Source organism: Pristis pectinata, chromosome 12 (genome assembly GCF_009764475.1).
Source record: "Pristis pectinata isolate sPriPec2 chromosome 12, sPriPec2.1.pri, whole genome shotgun sequence".
Classification (NCBI taxonomy): Eukaryota; Metazoa; Chordata; class Chondrichthyes; order Rhinopristiformes; family Pristidae; genus Pristis; species Pristis pectinata.
Genome location: NC_067416.1, coordinates 29,976,522 through 29,992,043, shown reverse-complemented (window position 1 = coordinate 29,992,043; position 15,522 = coordinate 29,976,522). Strand labels below are relative to the sequence as shown.

The 15,522-nt window shown below is 40.6% G+C and overlaps 1 protein-coding gene across 1 annotated transcript in view; it reads left to right on the top strand.

The window, feature by feature from the left end:
• The window catches only part of LOC127576923 (protein CC2D2B-like), a 126,693-nt gene that overhangs the window by 24,092 nt on the left and 87,079 nt on the right, over nucleotides 1–15,522 (top strand). Inside the window, exon 13 of the mRNA XM_052027747.1 lies at nucleotides 11,247–11,456. Within this exon, the coding sequence (XP_051883707.1) occupies nucleotides 11,247–11,456 (210 nt within the window). The remainder of the gene's footprint in view (nucleotides 1–11,246; nucleotides 11,457–15,522) is intronic.

Here is a 15,522-nt window from a genome sequence, read left to right as displayed (position 1 = left end):
TGTGATAAAGGCCAACATATCATTTGCCTTCCTAGTCGCTCAATGAACCTGCATGTTAACTTCCAGTCATTTATTCACTAGGTCCTCACCCATTCACTTAGCTTATTTATATCTCCTTGAAACCTCTCTTTTTTCTCACAACTCAGACTGCCACCCAGCTTTGTATTACTAAAGGGAAGTATAAGATCATTTGGTCTTATTGTCATTTTTGAATTTGTAAATTTTCCATTGATCATGTTTATGATAAATAATTATTGTGTTAGGCTATCAGCTTTAAAGGAGTCTGAAGGATTGGTCATGAGATAGTTTCGGAAGGGTGGAGCTCAAGATGATACCCTTATCATTGTGTAGGTTACCTTGCAGAGTTAGGAGTTGGAGCGAGATTTGGAGTGGGAGCTTTGAAAAGAGGTGAGTCTCTGTGCGTGTGCTTGTGAGTTTCACCTTGCAGGAGTCTAAACGAGGCACATTTGCAAATTGTTACTAGCTGATTGGCTAATTAACAGTAGCAAGTAAAAGGAAGGTAGGTATAAACAGAGTGGCCATTTTGGGAGCGGCCATTTTGGGAGCAGCCATTGTATGAGTGGAGCAGTATTAGAGTGGAGTACCTGAGGCTTTGGTTCAAGAGGCTTCGGTGAGTGGAGCCTAAGGTAAGTGTCTGGTAAGTTTCTTTCCTTCTTGCTTTGGTGTCTCTGTTAGTGGCAGGCCAGAGTAGTTAAAATGGCTCCAGAGTCAGTGGTGTGTTTGTCTTGTGAGATGTGGGAGTTCTGGGAGACCACCAGTCTCCCTGATAGCTACATCTGCACGAGGTGCATCCAGCTGCAGCTCCTTACAGACTGTGTTAGGGAACTGGAGATGCAGCTGGATGACCTTCGGCTCCTACGGGAGAATGAGGAGTTCATAGATAGGAGCTACAGGGAGACAGTCACTCCTAAGTTGCAGGAGCAGGTAGCAGGGTGACTGTCAGGAGAAGGAAGCAGAATAGGCAGGTAGTGCACAGTACCCCTGTGGCCGTTCCTTTTAATAACAAGTATACCGCTTTGGATACTGTTGGGGGGGGGGGGATCAACCTACCGGAGGAAAGGTTCAGTAGTGCCCAAGTCTCTGGCACTGAGCCTGATTGTGTGGCACAGAAGGGAAGGGGGGAGAAGAGGAGAGCGGTAGTTATAGGGGATTTGATAGTAAGGGGGGCAAACAGGAAATTCTGTGGACGTGAAAGGGACTCCCAGATGGTATGTTGCCTTCTGAGTGCCAGGGTCAGGGATGTCTCTGATTGGGTCCACAGCATTCTGAAGGGGGAGGGTGAACAACTAGAGGTCGTGGTACATATTGGTGCCAATGACATAAGTAGGAATATAGGGAGCTAGGTAGGAAGCTGAAAAGCAGGACCTCAAAGGTAGTAATCTCTGGATTGCTGCCTGTGCCATGCACCAGTGAGGGTAAGAATAGGATGATTTGGCAGATGAATGCATGGCTGAAGAGTTGGTGCAGGGGGCAGGGTTTCAGATTTGTTAATCATTGGAATCTCTTCTGGGGAAGGTATGATCTGTACAAAAGGGATGGGTTACACCTGACCTGGAGGGGACCAATATTCTTGGTCAGAGGTTGGTGCATTTAGTGTACAAATAGATGCAGTGCATAGAAAGACTGTGAGGAAGGATAGACAGTTGAAAGGGCAAAGTTGCAGTCAGCTGGACGAGCTGAAGTGTGTCTACTTTAATGCGAGAAGTATCAGGAACAAGGGTGATGAGCTTAGAGCATGGATAAGTACATGGAACTATGATGTGGTGCCCATTACAGAGACTTGGCTGTTGCAAGGGCAGGAATGGCTGCTGGATATTCTGGGGTTTAGATGTTTCAAAAGGGACAGGGACAGAGGTAAAAGAGGTGGGGGAGTGGCTTTGCTGATCAGGGACAGTGTCACAGCTGGAGAAAGGGAGGACATCCTGGAGTCAGTGTGGGTGGAAGTCAGAAACACAAAGGGAATGATCACTCTATTGTGAGTATTCTACAGACCCCCCCCCCCCCCCCCCCAGTAGCAACAGAAACACTGAGGAGCAGATCGGGAGGCAGATTTTGGAGAGGTGCAAAAATAACAGGGTTGTTGTCATGGGTGATTTCAACTTCCCTAATATTGATTGGCACCTCCTTAATGTAAAGGGGATAGATGGGGCAGAGTTAGTTAGGTGTGTCCAGGAAGGATTCCTGACACAGTTCTGGACTTGTTACTAGGCAATGAGCCTGATCAGGTTTCAGATCTCAGTGGGAGAGCATTTTGGAGACAGTGGCCATAACTCCATGACCTTTACCATAGCCTTGGAGAGGGATGGGAGCAGACAATATGGGAAAGTATTTAATTGGGGGAGGAGGAATTATGATGCTATTAGGCAGAAACTTGGGAATGTAAATTGGGAACAGATGTCCTTGGGGAAGTGCACAGCGGAAATGTGGAGGTTGTTTAGGGAGTACTTGCATGGGATTCTGGATAGGTTTGTCTCATTGAGGCAGGTTAAGGATGGTAGAGTGAAAGAATAGTGGTTGACAAGAGACGTAGAGTATCTTGTCAAGAGGAAGAAAGCAGCTTACCCAAGGTTTAGAAAGCATGGATCAGACAGGGCTCTGGAGAGTTACAAGGTAGCCAGGAGGGAGCTTAAGAATGGACTTAGGAGAGCTAGAAGGGGGCATGAGAAGGCCTTGGCGAGTAGGATTAAGGAAAACCCCATGGTGTTCTACATGTATGTGAAGAATAGGAGGATGACTGGTGTGAGGGTAGGACTGATCAGGGATAAAAGGGTTGGAAGAGGTAGGGGAGGTCCTGAATGAATACTTTGCTTCAGTATTCACCAGTGAAAGAGACCTTGATGTTTGTGAGGATGGTGTACAACAGGCTGATATGCTAGGGCATGTTGACTTGAGGAAAGAAGATGTGCTGGAACTTTTGAAAAACATTAGGATAGATAAGTCACCAGGGCCAGATGGGATATATTCAAGGTTATATATGGGAAGCGAGGGAAGAGATTGCTGCACCTTTGGCAATGATCTTTGCATCCTCACTGGCCACAACCGTAGTGCCAGATGATTGGAAGGTGGCAAATGTTGTTCCGTTGTTTAAGAAAGGGAGTAGGGATAACCCTGGGAATTACAGACCAGTGAGTTTTACTTCAGTGGTGGGCAAATTACTGGAGAAGATACTTAGAGACAGGATTTATGAGCATTTGGAAAAGCATAGGCTGATTAGGGACAGTCAGCATGACTTTGTGAGGGGCAGGTTGTGCCTCATAAGCCTGATTGAGTTCTTTAAGGATGTGACAAAGCATATTGATGAAGGTAGAGCAGTGGATGTGGTGTACGTGGATTTTAGTAAGGCGTTTGATAAGGTTCCTCATGGAAGGCTCATTCAGAAAGTCAGGAGACATGGGATCCAGGGAAACTTGACTGTGTAGATTCAGAATTGGCTCACCCATAGAAGACAGGGTGGTGGTAGATGGAGCGTATTCTACCTGGAGGTCGGTGACCAGTGGTGTTCCGCAGGGATCTGTTCTAGGACCCCTGCTCTTTGATTTTTATAAATGACTTGGATGAGGATGTGGAAAGGTGGGTTAGTAAGTTTGCTGATGACACAAAGGTTGGTGGTGTTGTGGATAGTGTAGAAGGTTGTTGTAGATTACAACAGGATATTGATAGAATGTAGACCTGGGCTGAGAAGTGGCAGATGGAGTTCAACCCAGATAAGTGTGAAGTGATACACTTTGGTAGATGGAATTTGAAGGCAGAATACAAGGTTAATGGCAGGACTCTTAGCAGTGTGGAGGAACAGAGGGATATTGGGGTCCACGTCCATAGATCCCTCAAGGTTGCCGTGCAGGTCGATAGGGTTGTTAAGAAGGCGTATGGAGTGTTGGCCTTCATTAGTCGGGGTATTGAGTTCAAGAGCCGCGAGGTGATGTTGCAGCTCTATAGAACTCTGGTTAGACTACACTTGGAGTATGGTGTTCAGTTCTGGTCGCCTCATAACAGGAAGGATGTGGAAGCTTTAGAGAGGGTGCAGAGGAGATTTACCAGGATGTTGCTTGGATTGGAGAGCATGTCTCATGAGGATAGGTTGAGTGAGCTAGGGCTTTTCTCTTTGGAGAGAAGGAGGATGAGAGGTTACTTGATAGAGGTGTACAAGATGATAAGAGGCATAGATGGAGTGCACAGTCAGCCTTTTTCCCAGGGTGAAAATGGCTAACATGAGGGGACATAATTTTAAAGTGATTGGAGGAAGATATAAGGGGGATGTCAGAGGTAAATTTTTTTTTAAGAGTGGTGGGTGCGTGGAACGCACTGTCGACAGAAGTTGTGGGGGCAGATACATTAGGGACATTTAAGAGAGTCTTAGATAGGCACATGAATGATAGAAAAATGGTGGGCTACATGGGAGGGAAGAGTTAGATAGACCTTAGAGCAGGATGAAATGTCGGCACAACATCGTGGGCTGAAGGGGCTGTGCTATTCTGTTTTTTATGTTCTATGTTACCTTTAGCCTTTATTCAATTTGTACTTGTGACCACAGCTGTGTTTAGAGGTGAGCTTTCCATGATTACATCTCAATCAGCATTTATGGCATTTAGCAATGTTGCTAAATGTATTGCAAGGCAATATAATTAGTAGTATATGCTGCTTGAGAGACATCAGGTGCAAAGTCCATGACCACAAATTACAGATAAAGCAGATAGTTCAACCTTGGTCAGAAGAATGTTTCATATCATCACAAAAGCATACATAACATAGTCTTGAGGCACAGTGATCCTAAACTTTCCCTTTGCCATGTGTGTAGGAGTTGTATTTTCAGTTGATAGTAGACTTGCTGGTGACATGGTCATGGGCTGCTGCTTGTTTAGGCAATCAGTCTGCCATTGAGAAAGTAAGTTTAATGGTGTTTCAGAGGGAAATAACATCAGAAGTTTTGAAGAGCTCAACTGCTGTGGTGTTGAGTCTCTCCTTGTGCACTGGCTCTGTTGATACTTTGCAAAGAAGTTTGACTAGTAGGTCTGTTTCAGCATTTGTGAGATGAGAGGGAGGCAAGTTATTGAAGACCAAAACCCGTTAAAGCAAACTACAGTAACATATATTAATTGTAAATAATTTCACAGTATACATGCTAGTGCACACCAGTTTAGTCTGTCATTGCCAAGACCATACAGAGGCATAGGTTTCTCTGAGTGGTTAACAGATTGTAGTACAACTGGACATGTATCTATTGATAAGGAGTTATTTCTGTGCTCAATTTACGAAGCCGAATCCCTGTTCATATGATTTATCAGCACAAATCTACACAAGGTTGATTCCCAGATAAATGGTCTAAATTTTGACTTGGAGAACTTCACTGTTTAGGGTGATGGAAATGTGATCATGAATGATCATATACTGGACAATGTTCCCTCTTTAAATTTTCAGGGTATTTTTCAGAAATGACTGAAATCAATATCATGACTCCAACGTGTTCCACATTTGAGAGGCATGGACTGAGATCTTGATAGGAAGATTTTGGTCATCAGCCATTCCATTGTTTCATGAGTATTTCACAACTGTCCTCAAGGACAGGAGATATAATTGACCCCAGTTTAATGTCCTTGACCAGCATTTTCCACATAGCTATAAGTGAAATAAATGAGTGGCCCAATGTGGTGAGATTGTGTCTGGAATGTAGGAAGACAGGAATGCAAGACAGCATCATATACTGCTGCTGAATCCAAGACAGCTAAAGGCTTAATGAGCCATTCATAAGTTTTGATGAAGTGGTAGTTAAGCATCTCTTTGCCTTTCCATATCTCCTTATTTCTCTGCCACTTCATCCTACTGCTGAAGGACCTCAGGAAAATGATGATGTGATGCAGGAAGAAATGACAAAGATATCCAGCCCTCACTGGAAGGTACTTCACTGTGTCTTGGAGCAATAAAGAGATTGGAATCCATCTTGAAGACCCCAAAGATACTTTCCAATAGGTGATAGTCTGAGGTGGTTGTTACAAAATCACTCAGCTGCACTCATAGAAATCAGAAATCAATGAAGAAGGGGACTGCCTTTATCCCTCAAAATCCATCCAAACAAGATGTATCACTCCTTGACCTTCATCTGGTCAAGGTCATGTTTCCACTCCTTTCTTGATTCTACATCCCTTTCCCTACTCCTGTTGATATGGCTGTGTGCCAATAAAACAAGAGCCACAAGGCCAGCAATAGAGTGCCATTGGGGTCCTCAAAAGTGTTTCTGGTGTCTGCACTAATCTGAGTATACTCTCCTTATTCTCCAGAGGACTGCATGTTTTGTCATCTGCTACATGCTCTGATTGAACGATAGGGCCCTGGGGAGTGTTGTAGAACAGAGGGACCTAGGAGTACAAGTACATGGTTTCCTGAAAGTGGTGTTACAGGTAGACAGGGTGGTGGAGAAGGCTTTGGCATGCTGGCTTTCATCAGCCAGCCAATGAATATAGAATGTTATGTTGGAGTTGGCTAAGATGTTGCTGAGGCTGCACTTGGAGTATTGTGTTCGGTTTTGGTCCCCTGCTATAGTAAAGGTGCTATTAAGTTGGAAAGAGTGCAGAAAAGATTTACAAAGATGTTGTCTGGACTCGAGGAATTATGTTATAGGGAGAAGTTGTGCAGGCTAGGACATTATTCCTTGGAGCATAGAAGACTGAGGTGATCTTATAAAATCATGAGGGCATAGATAGGGTGAATGTACATAGTCTTTTTCCCAGGGTTAGGGAATCAAGAACTAGAAGGCATGGGTTTAATAGGAAAGATTTAATAGGAATCTGAGGTGCAGCTCTTTCAGAGTTTCATACACAGTATGTGTATGGAATGAGCTGCCAGAGGAAGTGGTTGAGGCAGGTACAATAACAAAATCTAAAAGACATTTGGACAGGTACATGGATAGGAAACGCTCAGAGGGATATGTCTCAAACACAGGCAAATGGGATGAACTTAGGTGAGCATCTTGGTCGGCATGGAGAAGTTGGGCCAAAGGGCCTGTTTCCGTGCTATATGACTCTATGATGCAGGGTTCTGAACCGAACCATCAAAAAATTCCTCCAGCAGATTGTTTGTTGCTCTACGTTCTTGTCATCTCCATGATGCTCCACAATCTGGCCATTATGGGGCTTAGTTCTTGATGGGAGGGAGGAGTGATGGCTGAAGTATGGCAAGCAACATAGACTAAATAAGAATGAAGAATCATACACACTCTCCAGATACTTAATAATAACCAGGGGAATGATAACCCTTCCAATCCACGTGGAGCTCCAAATTCAGAAGGACATTCAGAAAATCATAAGACATTCAAGCAGAGTCAACATGGCTTTATGAAGGAGAAATCATGTTTCTCATATTTCCTTACAACACAGAAAGAAGCCTTTCAAAGCATCAGTCTGTGGTCACACCCAGGGCACACCCATCAGAGTCATTCCCTCTATCTTTCTGCAGCCTATTCTCTCTCTCGTTTAATTTACCATCAATCCCACCCTGATTCTCTGGTCACCCACCTACACTAGTTGCAATTTACAGTAGCCAAGTAGCCTGCAACTAGATCTTTAGGATGTAGGAAGAAAAACTGGAGCACCTGGGGAAACCGATGCAGTCATAGGTAGAATGTGCAAGTTCCACATTGACAGCACCCAAGATCAGAATCAATCCTGGGTCACTGGAACAGTGCAACAGCAGCAGTAACTCGGGTGCCGCTTTCAGCATTGTCAATTAATTTTTCAAGATGTTTCCCCCCAGTGGGGCATAATTTCAGAATAAGGAGTCAACCATTTAAGGAGGAATTTTTTCCCCAGAGGGTTGCAAATCTTTGGAATTCTCTAATTCAGAGATCTGTGAAGGTGGAGTCATTGAAAAATATTTGAGGTGACAGACATTTGAACTACAACGAAATCTAGAGCTATGGGGGAGAACGTTGAAGCCAAGATTTGATCAGCCATGATTTAACTGAATGAGGAAGCAGGCTCAAGGGTTTGAGTGGCCTACTCCTGCTTCTGTTTGTTATGTTCTTATACATGTTCTAAGCCTGAAGACTGAACTCAAATGGTGCTCTCACTTTCTGAGCCATTGGAATTCCACAAACCTTGCAAATCCATGAGCCTCTCACCATGATTTGCTCTTCTCAAGCAGAAAGCAAGATCCCATTCTCTTGAATAAAGAGAAGCAGTAACCCCTCCATTGCTGTGGTGTGCAAAAGGCCTGGTTAGGTGACATGGATCTGTCACTGATGCCTGGAATGATCTGGAGATGCAGGGTAGCATTAAATGGGGTACTAGTGTACTTACAAAAGCATTGAATTTCAGTTGCATAGTGTTACGCAATTGAGTTTCTACACAAGGTAGATTTGTGAAATAAAAGCGAATTTGTTTTCTCACTCTGGTTACATATTCACAATCATTCTATTTCATAAACTTTTCAGTAACCAGAGTAAGTCACTTTGAAATTCAAACCGTATTTTATCTTTAATGTGTAATATGAATGGTAATGTGTTTATATAAATGAATATTTAATTAATTTTAGATAACAAAAAATAGCCTCAGTGCCCTCTGAAAACTTTTCTGTCAAGATTTCATTAATGATTCTACATTTGTGATTTTTAACATCACTGCATTCAGTTTTCCTGAGCAACATTCAAAATGGTTGGAACCAAAAGCTGAAAATCTTGTTCATCTCAATACCAAATACTGAACATTGTTGAATAAAGCTGGACCTGTAATGAAGATCTGCCTTTCTAATCTTCATTGTACTTTCAAACTATATTTTTCATGAGATGACATTTCCATGTTTAGATTGGGCAAACTTTTTGGGCTAAAAGATCCCTTAATACGGTGGGAGGTACATTATTTGGTCAAAGGGTTAAATTTGATTGACAGGCTTATCCCCACACTGGCTGTTAAATGCTCTCTCACTGTTTCTTCATTTTCAGACTCCAGTTCAGATTCCAACCGCACTGAAAAAAACCCCTTCGGATCCCCTCCAAACTTCCTACCTTTCACCTTATACCCATGCCGCCTTGATTTACACACACCCACCATACTTACTATTCACCCTATCTACCCCACCACAATTTTCTTTTTCTCCGTCAGGTCACCCCTCACCACCTTCTGCTTCAGGGAAAACAGACCCAGATGATCCTATCTCTCCTTATAAATGGTATGTACGAATCCAGGCAACACCCAGGTGAATCTCTTCTGCACCCTTCCCAGCACAATCACATCCTTCCTATACTGTGCCAATCAGAACTGTACACAATACTGCAGTGTGGCCAAACCAGCAACTTTTATAGTTGTAGCATGATGTTTTTGCTTCTATATTCAATGCCATGGTTGATGAAGGCAAGCATCCCCTAGTTACTCTTTATAGCTAAGAAAAATGTATTCTTTCTGTTTACCAAGTTCAAGTCTCTCAGAATTTTATATACCTATAAATCTCCCCTTCCTCTCTGTTTTAAACAGAACAAGCCCAGCCTAGACATTCTCTCTTCACAATTATAATTCTTCTGAATCTCAAGTCTCCTTTGCATCTTCTTTTGTGTTATCACAGAACAGAATTCTTGCTGCAGTGTCCTTTCTGGCATCAACACTTTGGCTTTTTTAAAATTCATTTTAGTATTTGATTTAAAAATAGCATTCTTTACACTTTGTTTAGAAAGTGAAGTCAAGGCATTCTTCTTCTTCCTGACTTTGAAGGATAGAAGCAATTAAACAGCAGAACTATCACTGAAGTGCAAAAGCCATAGTGGTGAGGGGGACTTTGATTATCAAATATAGAGTGGGGTAGCAGAAATGTAAGAATCAAAGAGGGAGAAAGAACTTCTAAAGTGTGAACAGGAGAACTTCCTTGATCAGGATGTTTCTGACCCAATGAGGAAGGCAGCTGGACTTGAGCCAGGCCAGTGGGGAAAGTCATACAACACTGAAACAGATCCTTTGTTCCACCACGTCCATGCTGGCTATTGCACCCATCTATGCTAATCCCAATTTCCTGCATTGTTAATAGCCTTCCATTCCTTGTGGCCAGTGTGGGGACAAATCTGTCAATGAAAGTTATCTCTTTGCCCAAATAATGCACCTCCCACATTGTTAAGGCTTCTGTATGTGACTTGAGATCCACCAATGTGCTTGACTCTAAACAGCCTGCTCAGTTAATGCGCAATTAGGGATGGACATTAATTGCTAACATTATCAGTAATGTCCACATCCTGTGGACGAATAAAAGGTACTAGATCAGCTACAGAGTTGTATTTTTTTTATTTTTCACAGAAGTAGGAATTAATTACATTTCACTATGTAACTAGTAGTCTGTTCATTAAGTTATTTTATATAAAATAAACCAGTTTGTTAGTTTAGAATCATCCCTATCTCACCAGAGTGCTTTTCAACCCACCCTTCTAAAAGAGTGGAGAATGTAGATGACATCAGTGAGACAACAGAAACAAGTATGCACAGACAGGGTTTTATCTCATGATTGCCTGGTCACACTATAATTTAGATGGCTTTTGGATAGGAAAAATATATTCTGGATTGTAGTAGTGTATGATCTCTTTTGCGTCTGCCTTTTCCAAGTAAATCCATTGTTTAAAATTTGTAAAATCAAGCTAGCATGTTATAATTTGTTCTCATCCAGAATATTTCGTGTTGATTAAAACACTTTTGAAATGCATTTAGGTACTCTTATGTATGAAAATGTGAAACTCAAGTACAGTGAATGATCAAAGTGTACCAGCCATTTGTTTTCACATTATTGGAGAGTGGAATATTGGGTAGAAGATGAGGAATTCTCCTATCTTTTGAAATTTTTCATGTATAATGCCTCACCCTTTGATTGGCACTTTCAGATCGGTAACCCTAAATTTCACTGGCTGAATCTGCCTACAGACTTCCAGAGACTGAATCAACTGAGTGAATGAGCTGCAGCAGATTGTTCATTTGGCATCCACAATTTGGAAATGGGTCAAGCCTACTGGCTGGATTTAACAGCAATGGGTTGCACTCTGAACCCCTGGACTCGGGATTCAACTCGCAACTTTCTGACTTGGTTAAAAATGTTACCAAATGAACCAAGCTAACACTTCATAAGATCATGGGCATTCTTCTGAACGCCTAGCCTAATAACATTTTAAATACATTATTCCGTGCTGAAATACCTTAATATGATAACAGAGTACTTTTATGTTTAGCATTCTTGACTCTTTAGATTACTGTTTTGTATTGTTTTTGCAGGCAATAGTGAGTGAGCTTGTAACTGATATAGCTGGTAATTTTAAGGAGATTTCTCAAGTCTATCAGCTGGACATCAATATTGCAAATCTGCGATTTGTTCACCATCCCTTATTCAGCAGAGAACATGTTTTGGCTGCGAAGCTAATACAGCTTCATGACAATTACCAACAGAGACAAGGAAAAAATATTAGCCAGCTCTTGATTGAGAAAGTAAGTGGCAATGCTATGATACTAGTTATGAGTTTTTTAATATATCATCTTCTAATTCCAACATTGAAAATAACCCAGAAGGTCATAATTATTGGAAAGTTTTAGCAAGTAATCATAATTCCATTAGTAGAAGTCATTCTTACATATAAAACCATCATTCTAAATTGCTTCATTTGATATTAACTGTGTAAAAGCTACACTTCCATAGCATTTTTTAGTACAATCATAGTACGTGAAGCTTACTCAGGACATATTTTGGAAACTGGATGTGTGCCAAGGTACGATTGGAAGCCAGTCGGAAAGCACCTGTAGTAATAGTGATTTTATTGCAAAATACTTAAATTATTATGCCATCGATTTAAAGACAAAATGAGTCATTCTAAATTTGAAGTGCTCCAATTTTAGGAATGATAGCAAGGTCGAGGGATGGAAAGGCCCACTTCATAAAGAAGGATTTTCTAATATAAGCATTAGTGAAATCACTTGCCCAGTTCTGAAAACCAGACAACAAATAACTATTAGGGTTGATCTAAAGAGAACAGCAGGACCTGTGCAGGGTGGGAATAATGAACAAAAAGCTTAAAATTATGGAATGCATGAATGTCTCATTTGGACAAGGATACCTCTATCAATTTGGTTCTGAATACACATGAGCATGCAGGATTCACACTTTACCCTCAGCTTGACTGTTGGGTCAAATGGGCTATCACATTATTCGTCACAGCCACATAAGTTTCATCAGCACTCATCTTTCAGTTTCAGTGTACTTCCTCATTTCCTGTTTTCTTGATCATGTTCTGCCACTGCTGTTCTTAAGAAAAGCATCTGAAAGTACTATGAACTTGCATGCATGCCAGTGCCAGTTATGATGTGCTTAGTGATAGTCCTCCTCAAAAACATAACTTTTAATTTCTGCAGACATTGTTTCCTCAGAGGAACTGGTTTCTTTCCATCTCAGTAGAAATAATCCCTGTATCAGAAGTGGCTTCTCATAATCATGTTTTCTTTCTTCTATTCACCAAGATGTTGGTTGGATTGGAGGACTTTAGTTATGGAGAGAGATTGGATAGGCTGGGCTTGTTTGCCTTGGAACGCAGGACGCTGAAGGTTGACCTGATAGATGTATATAAAATAATAAGAGGCAGAAACAGGTAGATAGCCAGAATCTTTTTTTTTCCATGGTAGGGGTATCAAAAGTAAGAGGGCAGAGATTTAAGGTAAGAGGAAGGAGTTTTAAAGAGGATTTGAGGGAATTTTTTTTTTTTTTTACACAGAGTGGTTGATATCTGGAATGTGATTCCAAAGGAGGTTGTGGAATCAAGTACAATCACTACATTTAAGAGGCATTTAGACAGGCACTTGAATAGGCAAAGAAAAGAAGGGTACAGACCTAATGTGGCAAATGGGACTAGTGTAGAAGGGCAAAAAGATCAGCATGGACCCAGTGGGCCGAAGGACCTGCTTCTGTGCTATACAACTCTATGACTCTATGGATGTTAACATCATGGGGATTTAGGCCTAAATGGCTTTAATATCCTTGTTGCAATAAGGTGGCCAGAGTCACTAAAAGCACTGTAATTCTGGACCAATTATTGCTTTCCACACCATGCTATGTTAAATGTCATTGGCCTCTCATAGATCTTAATTTACATGCATTTTTATTTTCAAATTAATATCTATTTGAACCCTTCTTTGTTTTTGTACATCAACATCATTCCACTAAGTTTACCTTTCAATAATGCACTTATATAAACTTCCCTGTATTGTGCTGCAATTTTCCATGCATTTCCCCACGTTTTGACATGTCTTTTTTCTTTCTGACTGCTAGGTTTCTGTGCTATTAGATAGTATTCAATATTGTGGTCATCATTCTTAAGTTCAAGTCATCTATACAAATTGCAACAAACCCTCAGCTATCAATTAATCTCAGGAATTAGTCAGTTTTCCAAATAACCCTCAGCCTCCGTTTTCTGTCATCAAATAACATTCTCCCTGTTCTACTACATTCCCTCTCATTTTATAGATGTGACTTTTTTCAGGAGCCTATAGTAGGACAACTTATTGACTGGAGTATGAAAATTGTTAATGCTGCATCAATCGTTGCATCCCAAATCCATACTTTTCTTTCCTTCAGCTTCATATTTGAAGCTCGTCTATCAGAATTCTGTACCTGCCACAGTATTGAAAGCTCTAATCTAAGTAAAGCTGAAATCTTATGTGGCTGTGGCAGTAGTGCATTGTTGCTGCTCATCCTTCTCAATTTTTACTTTAGCTTTGTTGACCAAATTATCTTCCTTCAAATTCTGGCAGTTGCCTAGCTATGCGGCACTATACTAACTTACTTTTACTAGTGGATTGTAAATCAATCTCCTGCAATGGCTGTTCTTTATTCAATATCTTAAAGAATATTAACAATCTGTTCTTGGATCTTTATTTCTTATATGTGCCCTCACAATGAAAAAGAGAGGCAAAAACACATTGCAGGTTTCACATTTACTCTGTTAACATAAAACATCATATCATCATCATCGTCTGTTTCAACATCTACATCTTAGTTGTCAGACTGCTTTCTAACATCCAGAGCCAAAATTAAACTTATTTTCTGTGCTGCTAAGATGAGCCTTTGAGAAATTATACAATATGTGCAGATATAGGGAAGGTTGAGATTTTCTAAAATATTGGCAGGAGGAAAGAAAAATAGGTCTTGGAGTATAATGCTAACCTAGCTTGCATACTAGGAAACTGACTATGTTAAATTAGTCACCAGTCGATATGACTTAGTTAACTTAAGGATACTGTGTACTTCAGGACACCTGATGTATTGAAACATCATGCTTACCAGTCTGATTTCTCATGGGTTACGTTCTGTGTGTCAGCCAAGATGTGTGAGGAAGTAACCCTTAACAGAAGGTAAAATTGTGTAGGATGCAAAGTGGTGAATGATTAAATATAGCCAGTTTCCAGTTTGAAAGGTTAGGTTAAAATTACATCTCATATCTGATGAGTAAATAATTCTCTCAGTTCGGAGACTATGATGACTTACTGCACAACAAGTTATATAGGATGTATAAGGCTTCTCTTTTTGATTTTAAGGAGAGATGTTCTGTTTATGATACCACATTTTTGTTATGAAAATAAAGTAAATGGAACAAATTATGCTTGCTTCTGTCAACCATTTGCTGTCAACTGTGCCTCTGCATTGAAAAGCAGAAAACTGAGAGGAGCTGGAACTTAAGTTAATTTTAGAATGAAAAATGTTTTGCTAAACTATGTAATTAATTAATTTAGAGTTATATTCAATTTACATAGCCATCTGCTTTTCCATAGCTCGAAACATTAAATGCGATAATGAACTTGGAAGTAAATTCCATGAACCTCAGTAGAATTGAAGACATAAAGAAGCAAATAGGGTAGGTATCTAGATAGCTTGTGTTCTTTTCTGCTGTGTTTTCCTCAAGATTTCATTTCATTGTTGACTCCTGCTTCTACAACTTATCATTAACTGCAGGTGTGTTCATTAATATTTCTGAATATGATCAAATAAGCATGAAGTAAAGATAGCATTTTTTAATATTTAATTTCAATTTTATTCTCATAAACTTTTGAAACTAAGCATCAAATTAAAATTAATTCCTTGAGGCCCTCTTCAAAGGGAATCGTTGGCAGTCAGCTGCTCTTTGTTCAATGGTAAATGGTCCAATGGTAAAGTCCTGTCTTGCAGAAATTCCTGAGCAGTATAATCTGCTTTTCTGTCAGGATTTCTAGTCCAGGAAAAAAAGAAAAGGTTAAAGGTTTTTATTTTGTTTTAATTCTTTACTCCATTGTTTCAATGTGTCCTCTATTGTTTGAATAACTTTACTTTTTGTTATTTATGGAAATCTTAGAAGTTAAATATCAGAGACACATACTACAAAGTGAAAGCATCAATCCAAAAGCTATTGAAAAATGCTTGCAGGTTTGACAGGAAATGTTCCATTTCAGCCTTGCCTTCTGTGAATGGTTGTCAGGGCTTGTGAAACCTCAGGTCTATGTTGCTTGAATCTTAGTCATCACTGAGGGCTCAGTA